The sequence below is a fragment of the Sinocyclocheilus rhinocerous genome, unplaced genomic scaffold (assembly GCF_001515625.1).
Source record: "Sinocyclocheilus rhinocerous isolate Xijiao unplaced genomic scaffold, SAMN03320098_v1.1 scaffold147, whole genome shotgun sequence".
NCBI classification, from domain to species: domain Eukaryota; kingdom Metazoa; phylum Chordata; class Actinopteri; order Cypriniformes; family Cyprinidae; genus Sinocyclocheilus; species Sinocyclocheilus rhinocerous.
The window spans coordinates 294,037-307,371 of NW_015651498.1; the positions used below are offsets into that span (position 1 = coordinate 294,037).

Here is a 13,335-nt window from a genome sequence, read left to right on the forward strand (position 1 = left end):
TAAATGAACAACAAAGATATAAAGCTAAAATATATCCTCTAAATAATCCACTCAAGGATTACATATAAATAATCCACGCTCAGCTCTACCGGATATTAACTTTAAAGTTTCATGTTATCATAACATTATCCATGGCATCACTTGAAAGAAATCATTTTTACCGGCATGTCATTGCTTTTATTTTTTCTAACTGTAGGCCTATTCCAATCGAACTAACATAGATCTGCATAGATAGCAGTGTCAAACATTGCAGCTACAAACCGAGATGCTTTAAACCCAAGAATCGTTATTTTATGATCATATTTCGTTAAATGATCTCAAAAGATGACTTATGCGCTTTGGAGAGTCAAATAGACTATAACGTTGTAACAAAAATCATGCAAGAAGAGACAAATGCCAGTAAGTATTTGTGTAATTTGTGAAAAGTTTATTTTTCTCTGACCAAATCCTGAAGTTCTGTTTTACAGTTATCTGTATGCTGCACCTAATCAGCAGTGCGTCTCTGACCCGCGCGCAGCTCACCAGACCCGGACACTGAGGGTCAGGGCTCCGCTGCCTGGCACCAGGTCCTTCCCTACCGGCGCATCTGCATGTGAAATCGCCATTTCACACAGCCACACTCCCTAATTGTTGTAAAAATTATTTGTGAAATTGCTTTCCACCAGGAGTGTTCGCCACGGCAATTTCCACACAATCTCAGCGCGCGGCGGTCCCACAGAGCTGAACACACGCACAGCCATTCAACCTAAAGAATCTGGAGGATTTTGATCAGATGTTAAAAGACTCGGATCTCACGGAAAAACAGGTGAAGCGACTTACACTCTTAAAAGGAAGTTTTAATTAGGATCACAAGGGTTTTCCGACCATAAAAAGCATGTTATTCTGCACGCTCTTTAGAAAAAGCATCTGTTCTGGTGTTTTTAAAGTGCCTAGAAACTAAAACACTGATCTGAAGTACCTTCTGAAACATTAACTTTTTGAATCTCTATAGAACAATACAGTCAACTCAAGAAAATGTTATTCTTTCTATAGGAAGAGGGTTCTTTGCTGAATCTAAGTTTCTAAAAAAGAACCATTCAGAAAGCTTTATTTTGTGCATATTAGGTGCATTATTATTATTATTTAGTAATGCTACTATGCCATTTTCTTTAATTAAACCCTATCACGTTGTGTTGATGATTGATTTCCACATTGAATATGTCAAATGTTTCAGCCAAAATGTCTTTATCTTCCTCAGTTTTTGTGCATCATCGTGACCCTCTTTGACCTCAATCTCAGGTAGGTGTGCAGTTTTGGATACGCTCTTGTTCATTCTGTTCTTTCTTCACACAAAAATAGCACAATAATCAGATCCTTTAGGTTTTCTTCGTGACACAGCACTGTAAATTGAAGGATATCCGTCGTGTTTCTCTATATTTATTCACACAAAAAAATCACCTGACTAATTAAAAAAAATTAAGTTATGGAATATGCACAAGGTCAAGTTGAAATACACGATTACAATCCTTTTACAAACGATTACAAACATGTTTAAGGAGAACATGTTTAGGGTCACACAGATTTCCATTCCCACTGCAGTGCCATGTTATTTATTTTTAATTCCTAGAGCCTTTTTGTGGCTAATAATAAAAATATATTATATTATGTGTGTGTGTGTGTGTGTGTGTGTGTGTGTGTGTGCGTGAGAGAGAGAAAAATGCTAACGTTGTTTCTTCCTAGTCCAGAGAATGTCCAAAGCATTAAACTGACGCTTCAGTTCAAATGAAAGATGAATAAAAACTCTTCGTAACATTTCCTGTGTTGACTTAGAGAGAGAGTGGGAGGGTGGTGTATGTGTGTGTTTTCTGCAAAGTTCCTCCGGATTGGACGGCATGTCTTGGGCAATACGCTTTCTCTCCACGATGAATAAAAGAGTGTTGGAGAGCCTATCGTTACGCGCGCTTCCTCCTCCCACTATGTGCGCCAAATTTGGCCACTTAAACTCCTCTCAGGCAGCAAACAGGAGCTGTAATCAAAACTAGCAGAACCTCTCACTAATATTTTCTCACAGTTGCTTCAGAGCACATTCCATGCTTTCCTCTGCTCATCCTACTGTTGGTTTTGGTATCCACTGTAAGAACTTTGTCTTCTGCACACTGGGCATTGTCCACTGGTGCGTGTTTATGTGTGTTTGGATTTCTTTTAAATTTTTTGGACCTGTTACAGTTTCCACTGCACAAACAACACTGGAGCTTTCTGTGTGATTGATTTCTTTAATTTGTTAGTGAGAGTTTAAATTGTTTGGGAGTAGCTGGAATGGCTACTTTACCAGGAACATTTCCTCGAATGATGCGGCCAGCACCAGGCCAGAACTACCCACGAACCGGATTCCCTTTAGAAGGTACAGAAATGTGTGCTTTTCTTCTTCTTATTGTTCTTATTCTTAAAAACATCATTTTATCACATATTTGTAAATGAATTTGTAATTGATAAAAAATGTGTCATTTTAAAATACTAAAAAAATTCCTTTTGGATATGCTGTGTCAAACACGGCTTAAATCGAATTTAATAAGTAAATTATATTACCGAACAAAAACTTTAAAAAATAGAAGAGACTGTTTTATGTAATTATTAAAATGTTAATAATTGACAATAAACGTAAATCGAATTTAATAAGTAAATTATATTACCGAACAAAAACTTTAAAAAATAGAAGAGGCTGTTTTATGTAATTATTAAAATGTTAATAATTGACAATAAACGTTCTTTTAAAATCTTGTCATCTTGCAGCCTCACGAGTAAAATGTTCTGAAATTGTTATTTGCATGCGCCGCTCCCGCATTAAATGGGAAACTTTTTCCTAGATCGAGTGAATTCGTGCTTAAGAGCAGTTTGACGAAAGCCTGCCAACCCACGAATCCTGCAATCTGTGGGATTTGCTGAAGTATCTCGCAGCAGTGAAGGGAAATAAAACACACAGCTGAGAGCTGGCTCAAAGCATCACACTACTATTTGTGTTGCATGACTGGGAATAATCGAGGTTTAAAGTGGCACGTCTTTAGTGCCTCTTGAATGGCAATTAGTGTCCTCAAGTGTCACATCCTCTCACAACACATCAGATAGACTGATAGTAAAGAAGGATTCTTTCAGGAAAGAAAATGTGTGAGGATGAGATCTTTGGATTAATTCTTCTTCCAGGCTTTCATTAATCATTATTCGTATCTTCCAATAAACACGAATAGTTTCAAAATCTTCTCTAAATATAACGTGATAAATAGTATGATCTGATATGATTAATGAGAATGACAGCATGTAGATGTTTTTGTGATAAATCCTGTACAAAGCCTGGAGGACTGACTTGCAGAATTTACCCCTTAAAACTCAATGGCATCAATTTAAACACAAGTGAAGCGCACTTTACATTATGCATCATTTGACATGCATAAAACCAGTGCGTAATTCCAAGGCGTTCAACAAAATACATAATATACGTAATATAATCGCATAGTTGACAAGGGTGTTCAATCTCTATATTGTTTCTTTTGTTCAAGCTGAATGTTTTTACACAGTCTCGACGCCTCTGGGTCAAGGTCGAGTGAACCAGCTCGGTGGAGTTTTCATCAACGGAAGGCCTCTGCCAAATCATATTCGACACAAAATAGTGGAAATGGCCCATCACGGCATTCGACCCTGTGTGATCTCCAGACAACTGCGGGTCTCACACGGCTGCGTGTCCAAAATCCTCTGTCGGTACCAGGAGACCGGTTCCATTCGTCCGGGAGCGATAGGTGGAAGCAAACCGAGGGTGAGTGAACGATTCCAGCTGCACGCTGTCGATATCAAAGGCATGTTTAGATATATAAAAAATCGTAACGGGGAGATTATGAATAATTATTATGAATTATTAAATATATTTTATTATACAAAAAAATAAAATAAACAACTCTTAAATCTATTTGGAATTTATAGTGAACAGAATGCGCATTTCTTGTGCTTTTTCCCTACACGTTTTCTGTTCGACACTAAAGCAAGTTTCAACACCCGATGTTGAAAAGAGAATCGAGGAATACAAACGCGAGAATCCAGGGATGTTCAGCTGGGAAATCCGGGATAAGTTGCTGAAGGACGGGGTGTGTGACAGAGGCACGGTTCCTTCAGGTGAGGCCTCTTCCGGTAAGCACCATTTCTTTCTTATTGACATAGAGAGGGCGTTACGCGCTTCACAGCGTCTGCTTAAACATGGAGAAAAACACATGTATATTCGGTTTTAATTCATTTTGGAGTTTTTAGAATTGAATTATATAAATGAAAATGTAGATCTCTATGAAATATTAAATTCACAATCACATTAGTAATGTTTATTGTTATGATTGTTTCATTGGGTGTTACATTGATTATTGTCTCTCTTTATAGTTAGCTCCATTAGTCGGGTTTTGAGAGCTCGTTTTGGCAAGAAAGATGACGATGACGATGACGAGGGTGATAAAAAAGATGAAGACGGAGAAAAGAAAACCAAGCACAGCATCGATGGGATTCTCGGGGATAAAGGTGAGAGGCCGTTACATTTCTCATTGCGTGCGAATAGATGCGAGGAAACGTGGTGGGTAAAAGTTGTGCATTATAACTCAAACTCGCGTGGAAGATGTTTTTTGAGGTGTGGATCAGTTGTACTGACAGCTCGTGATGGACTGGTGCTATAATTGCTGCTGTTGTTGCAATTGATATTTTATTAGGCAGTTATTTGAAAGGGACAGATGCTGCAGTCCTTCATTCTCGCCAGGGGGAATCTATGCGCCCCCTTGGCAAAAAAAAAAAAAGAGGCACAAATAGCTCTCATTATTCGCGCTGCTAGCTGTTCAGTACTTACTCAATTATTTATGTGAGCCCTGACGTCAGGTATTTAGCCGGGTAATTTGAGAATCCATGTCTGTTTTAGCAACTACGAGACACGTGGACCCAGTGGAGGTGACTTGTTTTGGCAACATTTATACGAATTATTATTATTATTATTATTATTATTATATGATCTTTATAATATTGTGAACTGAAAATGATCATTTGAAAATGTTTGAATTGAATTGTATAACAATAGCAATCCGAAAATATATTATCGGCTTCATATATTGGAAAAAAGTATAATTTATTAAATTATTTGTATTTAATTTTAGGCTCTATATTTAATATATTTCTGTTATATATAATAGCCTGTAATTAAACATTATAGCGTACTATTATAATTCGAAATATAATATTATAATTCGAAACTGTTATATTTCTATTCTTTCAATAAAGCGAGATTTATAGCGGGCCACAATACGTTTTTGCCTTTTTAAACGCGGTTATGAACAATCTCGTTTTAAGCCTTTGTAACCTTTAGACTGAAATACAAAAGAGAAAAGGCTCTGGAGCCGGGCAGCAAAAAGAGTAACTGGACCGGTGACCCCCATTCAAAGATCCCAGAAAAGAGGGGAAAACTTTGTACAAAGGGTAGTAAAAAAAAAAGAAAGGCAGATAAATTATTCAGTGCTCCCTGCTGCTAGATAGTTTTGTAATATGAAGGAGCATTTACAAATGTAAGCTCAGCATTTCATGGTGCAAAACGGCGTCTTTTGTGCGGGTTTAGTTGTGCGTAACTGCGCAGCTGGTTTAAGACAAAATAAAGCTTTTACATTTACACATATTTTTTAAATAGAATTGGTATAATGATAATGATATTTTGAGATGGACGAATCAATCATTATGTTAATAAAAATATCCATAGTATTATTTATGTTTTCTCCAAATTACATGACCTAAATTATGCCAAAGTTATACGCTCAGATTACCTCCCTCATAATTAATATTACACGCATTTATACACAGGTCAAAACTGATATTCGTTATTAAACAAATACAAGAAAAACAATCTTTCTGTTGCTGTCCACTGGTTATGGTTGTTAATTTGTTGGTAATGTTGTGAGTGCGTCATCTCTGGGTTAATTATTCCATAAATCTGTCATTTATAGCGTCTCATCTTCACTGAATTCACTGTTAAATTCTTTGAAGGGATTCTTTAAGTTTACCATCCGGATAACATTTAATGATGTTAAGACTTATTCGAGCTGCTGTGTGTTGAATGGGCGTCTGTGTTGCTGAGGAGGGTAATAGCTCGGAGGCACCGGTAAGAAACACACTGATCCTCCAGCAGCTCTCGCGCCGGGGTTTCGCGCACAAACGTAATGTAGAAGAGCTTTTAAACCCTGATTAAACTGAGCCCCTTTATTTCTTTTCACTTTCATCTCTAAACGGCTCACAGTGACTCGCCCAGGGCGTACATTCATGAGATTTGGAGTTTATTTTATATGATATTTATTTATTTATTTAGCGATTACATTTATGGTGTGTACAAAATACATCATTTATTCATTTTTTATTGCATGTGTTTTTAAGGTGTCAAATTGATTACTATGCTGTTAGTCAAAAAAGGCTGACCTCGTATTTTTATTGACTTGTTTCGGCATACATAATGCAAATGTATTTATTTATTTATTTATTGCTTGTGTGCAAGGGGTTAAATTGATTACGCACTAGACTATCTATAGTTAATCAAATAAGTCAGACCTCAGGTTTGGTTGACTTGCTTTGGCATTATTGTTTTGGTCTTAAATATATATGTTATTTTTAATATATATTATTTAATATATGTAAATTATTTTTAGCCATATACTTAACATATTAATAATTTGTTAACTTTTTGGCTTATACAAAATTCGTGTATTTATTTATTTTTATTGCACGTGATTATAAAGTGTTGCATTTATTATGCAGTCGACTATTTATTTAATAAAAATGTCAGACCTCAGATTTTTGTTGACGTTCTTTTGGCATACAAAATGTATTTATTTATTTATTTGTGGCATGTGTTTATTGGGTCGACTGATTACACAGTTAGAATCTGGTGGATTCTTATGTATGTGCTAAATGTCTAATGTAAACGTGTTTGTTTGTTTATTTATTTATGACATAATGTTAAACATTTTGAAAACAACAAACGACATAAACGTTGTGTGTGTTTCCTACGCCCTGAGCAGATCTCCAAGTGCCTAACCTTAATAGCCTTAACTATGACTTCCACATTTGGTTTAGTGGCCGTTACAATAATAATAATCTTGTGCACCTGCCATCCTCGTTACGGAAATAAAAAAATATGATGAGCGACAGCAGAGTTAGCACAAACCTGCCGAACTTAATTAGTCTTTAATGGGTTCCAGCCCCGCGTCTGACAGCTCACCTGGTGCTCTTTTTGTCTGGAGGAGCATCAGTTAAACGCGACCACGCGTCCATTTGTGAGAGTGGCACTGGACACTTCAGCAAATCTGTGGATTACCTGAGCTTTTCAGACTAATCAAACAGACTTCAGTCTGGGGTTTAAGAGTGTTGTTATGGGATAAAAGTAATAAAAAAAACAGTAGGCGAGATGTATGTGAGCGATGCGCAGTCTCGGTTTTACTGTACACAGGAACCCAATGATATTTAAAAGAAAGCATACATGTTTACTTCTATAATGTAACATTTCACCTATGATAAAGCATGAAGAGAATATTCTGGAATAGAGCAGTTTCCGCTCTTGCTTCACACTTATATGAAAATGAAGCAGATGCTTTCGAGCCTAAAGCCGCACTGAAAGAGAAGCATAGGGAGACATTTTAAACAAATCCATCTGGAATAGAATATGTTACAGAGACACACACACACAGAGAGAGAAAGATTAAGTGAAAGTAAGGGGAAGTTATGTAGCTATTAATATTTTTTCTCCTCAGGCGTAGAGAGTGACTCCATCTGCACTTTCTTGCAGCTATTTTGGCTGGGCTGAAATTGTGGGAGACCCAAATGTTGGGCAGAGATAACATAACCATCAGAGTGTGGACCATCACTGCATTAAACACGGATTAACCTCTTCTCTCCCGTCACCCTGTCTCAACACAACTCTAGAATGTGACTGGCGAGGGATTTTCTGAGTGTATAGAGTCCAGGGTTTTATCCATGAACACAACCACAACAATATATATATATACTAAATATAAATCTTTTTTATTATTTCTAATTGTTCTTTTTTAATGCTCTGTTATTATCAATTTTTGTTGACAGGTATAATAAGTTGAACAGATATAAGCTCATAATAATATTACACTGCAACACTGATTATGGACGCTTTCGTCCAGTTCGCCATTCCAGTGCTCCTTACTTAAAATCCACATAAAGGCAGTTTTAATTCCTGGAACCAATCAAATTTTACCGAACCAGATGCAATTGGCCATGATTTGCATTCAAGCATTGCTGATGGTGACATTTTTTATTTTTATTTTTTCAAAGCTTTTATATATAGCTTACTATAATTTTCTTTTTTCTTTTTTTCCAGGGCATGAATTCATTCGTTTATTTATTTATTTGTTTGTTTGTTTGTGTCATAATAAAAACAATAATAATTTCTATCCTGTAAAATTATAGCCTATTTTTTTTATTATGCGTTTCTTTTTGTGTAAAATCATTGTCTGGAAGTTTTTGGTAGGCTAGTATTTGGGAAGGTAACTGTTACAAGCCCCCATGGCACGACTGTATGTTTAATGATAGGTGAGGAAGTGAACAATATTCATGATCCAGCCTATATTAGCTGTTGAATGGAACAATTTAAGCATTTTGACTGGTATTTTAAATGGCTTTTATATTGACTGTAATGCTTAATTGGTCTCCATACGGGGATTATAGACTAGTTTACAATGTCGTTATTAGACGTCGGATGACCTGTGAACTCGAGACAGGGCCTGAATTTGAAGATGAGTTTTGATGTGTTTCAGAGATGTTTAAAAATAACCAGAAAACGGGTAAGGATGATGTGAATGAGGGCTCAGGCAGTTAAGGGAAATTGAGAAGCTTGTGATCTTTGATCCGTGGATGTCTTTTGCTTATCAAAAACACTTGAGACGACTGCAGTACAAAGCGACTTCATATTGCTGCTTGACTGTTCATTAAATGCGCTTTGCCATCTGGGACAGTGTAAATCTCTGCACAGATGTTATGGAGAATATCATTCTCTTATATCGGAGAGAATTCTTGTAATAGTGCGGTTTTCACATTCCCCGGCTGTTAACAGAGTGCGCAGCAGACTTTTACGCACATAAACGCTGTTTTATTATCTGCTCCCGCTAATAGCCAGAAAGGATTTAATGTTTCAACTTTTCAAGGGCTTTGGAACCCAAATGTAATAAATGAATCACACATAATATATCTGCGTAGATGTGTGCTCGGTTATTTGTGCGTAATTCCCTCTCCATGCGAGCAATGGATATTGTATTTGGTGTGTTCCTATCTGGTTAATGTTTGTAATGGGGGCTTAATACACAATTGATTCTGACATGTAAATTGTCATTTCCGTTTTAGCCATTTGATTTGTGAAGGCGGGTCACACTTGACACACACACAAGCTGTGATACAGGCCCCATTAAACCGTGTATGTGTGTGGGTTTGGGGAGGGCTTTAAAAAAAATTTAATAAAATTTGTGCTTTTATTTGCTAAAACATTTTATTTTTGTTGCAGCTGAATTGTAATTAATAACACATGGATATTACAGACGGATTGTGCTTCAGAACAAAACACAATAGTTTTGTGTTCCAAAATCAGTGCGCAACATTCTTAAGTGCAGTGTAAAAAATGATTTATGCGATGGAAACCGTGTTTATGCCAAATGCTGTGTCAGAAGACATGCCTGCGGAGATTATAATTTAAGAACCGTATGCCCACATCGATGAAAGGCAGGTTAGTTTTAGGATTATTATCCAAACATTTAGCCTAATTTATATTTATGCCTTCGAGTATATAAAAGGGCGCAATAATTGTTCATTCGTTATTTGTAGTCTTGATAGTTAATATTGCAGAATTGTATTTGCTGTCTGTTCCGTTGTAGCCTACTTTACGTATTTGTCTTCAATCCTTACGCACTCTTTTGCTGCGCGGGCGTGTGGATTTAACTAATGGAGCGTTTCAGTCCCGTTGGTCGGTGTTTTAGAGATCCGTTCAAGTGGCTTTTAAGGAACAATAGAGGATCCCGGGATGCGGTAAATGGCAGTGACCGGTAACCTCTCTCACACTCGGGCAGGTCACCGCGCTTCAGTAAACACAGTTTATAGAGCTGAGAAAGTCATCTCAGCAACAAGTGATACGCAGAATTGACAGAATTCTACATCCGAAACTCAAATCCCCCTGATCGACGAACATTTGCTGGAATTACTAGTATTGGATCATTTTTATAGACTACGTTTAAATGCAGCAGCAGCAGCAATGTAGTAGCCTATATATAAAAATATCAATCAAACGAAAACAAAACAAAGAAAAAAAACAGTAATTATATGTGTAACTACAGCAATTAACTTTTTATTATATGTAACATTTTTATCCGTTCATTCGTAATATATTGTTATATTTTTGTTTTATTTCGTTAGTTTTGTTTATATATGTAGATATTTAAATCTAATATATATATATATATATATATATATATAATTTAAAATTCATTGAATATTATTCTTCTTATTGTTATTATTATTATTAATAATAATTAATATTTTACAATCGGAGGACGAAAGGCGGAGCAGTCAGCAGTTTTGCACCTAGTATTTCATGGGTGTGCGCCCTGTTAATTTAGCAAGTTTGTGAATTTTTTGGGAGTCGTTCCGGACCCCACAGGCGAGAAGGCGAGACGCAGCTTGGACTGTGGCGATCCGTTCTAATTGGGGATGAAATTCATTAGAGAAGACATCCATTTAAGACCTTTAAGTTTTCCACACATTTTAAAGGTATGAGAATGGATCAATGGCTTATAGCCAATACTGAAATGTATTGCCTCTTTGAAATTTGTCCTGCCTGTCTAAGGGGTGTCACAGGAAGCACTTAGAAAAATGAACAAATAAATAGATTCCTCAAGCATAAGGTATTTAAAGTGCACCCAGCCATGAATGAATGAAGCAGGTGATGGTTTATGGATCCTTTTTTTATTTTTCATTTGTAATGATCTCCTTTTACAAAAAGAAGAAAAGTCTGCTCTTTGTGCATTGTGAACATACAGTATATTTACTCTCTGTTTGCATTCTCACACTTTGTGTGCGTTTGAATGTGTGTTTTTCTCTTTTGGAATAAGATAAGAAGTGATGCTCGGATCATCCTCTCACTTTTGAATGGAGGAGAAATCAATTGTCTCCTTCCCCTTTATGGAAAGCATTTTGTTCTTTTAATTGAATGCTGGCTTTTTTTCTGGTGTTGGGCCTGAGACTCCTCTGAAGTCTAACAGCCTTCTCTCTCCATTGTCAGAGAAACTGCTCCTAAAAAGGAAAAAAAGAAAGAAAAGAGCAGAAGAAAAAAGAACTCTGTTATTTTCTGTCTTGAGATTCAGTGCACAGGCTATTCAGGCCAGTTGATGAACTCCTTCAAAAAGTTTATTAAGGGTATGAAAACAATGTGAACTAAAGCCTTTGGACTCGCGGGCAGACAGTTTATAAACTAGCGGCTATTGTGCCTCGAAGGCAGATGCATGAATACTTTTGAATGGGGGCTTCAAACTGACACGATGGGGCTGGACAGCAGCCTGTTTAGTGAAGAGCGCTTGTGGAAGAGACGGGCTCAGTGTGTTGTCTGCATTAATGTACATCTGTAGGGACTGGGGGTGAATCCCCAACACACTGAGATGGAGAGCCAGCGAGAGCTGCTTTTGCTTGTGTTCCTTTGGGAATTTGTGCGGTGCTACCTTTAGGTTTACTTAGGAGAGTAAAATCAGCCGTCTTAAATATCATAGATGTTTTCTGTGTAAATGCATGTGAATGGACGTTGATGTGATGATGGCACTACAAAGAACGTTATACGTGAAGTGGGATCTGAGACTGCTAGTGGAAATGCATCTATTTTAATTATACATTTTTTACACGTTTATATTGCAGAATTTTCTAGTAGTTACTATGAGAAAACTTGCTGATCATGTTCTTGGAAAAATGAACAAATAAGTACAGATTCCTCAATCAAAATCTTTTTAAAAGTGATTTATAATAGATTCAAATCTTTTATAGTTATGGTGCATCAATGTCTGTGAATGAATGTGACACTACAAAGAAAGTTCTACATGAGGTGAGGTCCAAAAGTCTGAGACTACTAGTGAAAATGTATCCATTATGCATTATATTCTAATTCAGTTATATTTTTTATATTATATTGCAGAATTCCTTAGTGTTTGCTATGACAAAACCTGATCATGAAAAAAGAGCAAATGAGTAAAAATTCATGATGCTTCAAAGAAAGTTATATATGAGGTGAGGTCCAAAAGTCTGATTACTCGTGAAAATGCATCCATTTTGCATTATCTTCTACTTAAATAATATATTTTTATGTTTACAAGGTTTATATTGCAGAATGTCTTAGTATTCGCTATGACAATATGCACATCATGACAAACCCTGATAAATTATGTTTTCCAGCATGATGTTTTAATTAAAGAAAATCAGTCAAAGTCACATGTTACTCATTTGCTTATTTAATTAAAGACTTGTAAATAGTGCAGAAAGTTAAATGTTCTTCATGTTATGTCATGTGCTTATCTAGGTTTGCATTTAAATGTGGTCTCAGATTTTTGTACCTCTCTGAACATTGATGTCAAATAACTTTATAGTCACATTTATTAATGTTGTCATGTTTGCAAGCCTGCAATATGAAAGATGGATACAAAGTAGCCATCCAAACTCTTCTTTTTTCAACTTTTCTTCCTCTCTATTCTTTCTTTCTCTATCAAACATTACAGTAAAGTGTGTGGTTGGTGCCCATAAAGTGCTTGTAATCATCCTGAAGAGATCACTTTTTTTCCTCGAGGTGATTTGCATCAGGCTGCAGCAGGCACAAACAATCCTCGCTCGGCTCCGCTCTGGCAGGTGTCAACATTAGCAACACAATTGGCTCTTGGAGCCTCACTGCAGAGAGACGGCCATGAGATGCCATGAAAAGAGGACCATGAAGAGGTTGTGGAGGGGAGGGGGGAGATTATGCTTTGAGACAGCTATTAGTGGGGATGAGGCTTTTCTAAACAAACAGCGGAGAGAAAGAAACCCAAGAAAAGATCAATAATGTGTTAGTTTTGTAGGCTAAACCATGATGGATCTGAAGTACCCAATTTTTCTTTTGTATTATTATTATTTTTTTCATTCTTCTTAGAGATGTTTTTCTTGATATTATAGGTAGTGGCAATCCAATTTGGGTGCAAATCATAAGAGGCGTTTTTTTTAAAAATCCGGCTGATTATTTGAACGTGCTCTGCGTGTTGCATGTGTATTTCTGACACATGTAGG

At 36.5% G+C, this 13,335-nt stretch overlaps 1 protein-coding gene across 2 annotated transcripts in view; it reads left to right on the forward strand.

Moving 5' to 3' along the window:
• Positions 1–2,033: 2,033 nt before the first annotated feature.
• The window catches only part of pax7a (paired box 7a), a 60,509-nt gene continuing 49,207 nt past the window's right edge, over positions 2,034–13,335 (forward strand). The window contains exons 1-4 of one of the 2 annotated variants that reach the window (XM_016518382.1): positions 2,034–2,380; positions 3,549–3,784; positions 4,008–4,152; positions 4,393–4,527. In XM_016518382.1, the coding sequence (XP_016373868.1) occupies positions 2,296–2,380; positions 3,549–3,784; positions 4,008–4,152; positions 4,393–4,527 (601 nt within the window). In that variant the 5' untranslated portion in view covers positions 2,034–2,295. The remainder of the gene's footprint in view (positions 2,381–3,548; positions 3,785–4,007; positions 4,153–4,392; positions 4,528–13,335) is intronic. The other variant, XM_016518383.1, reaches the window with a different exon arrangement.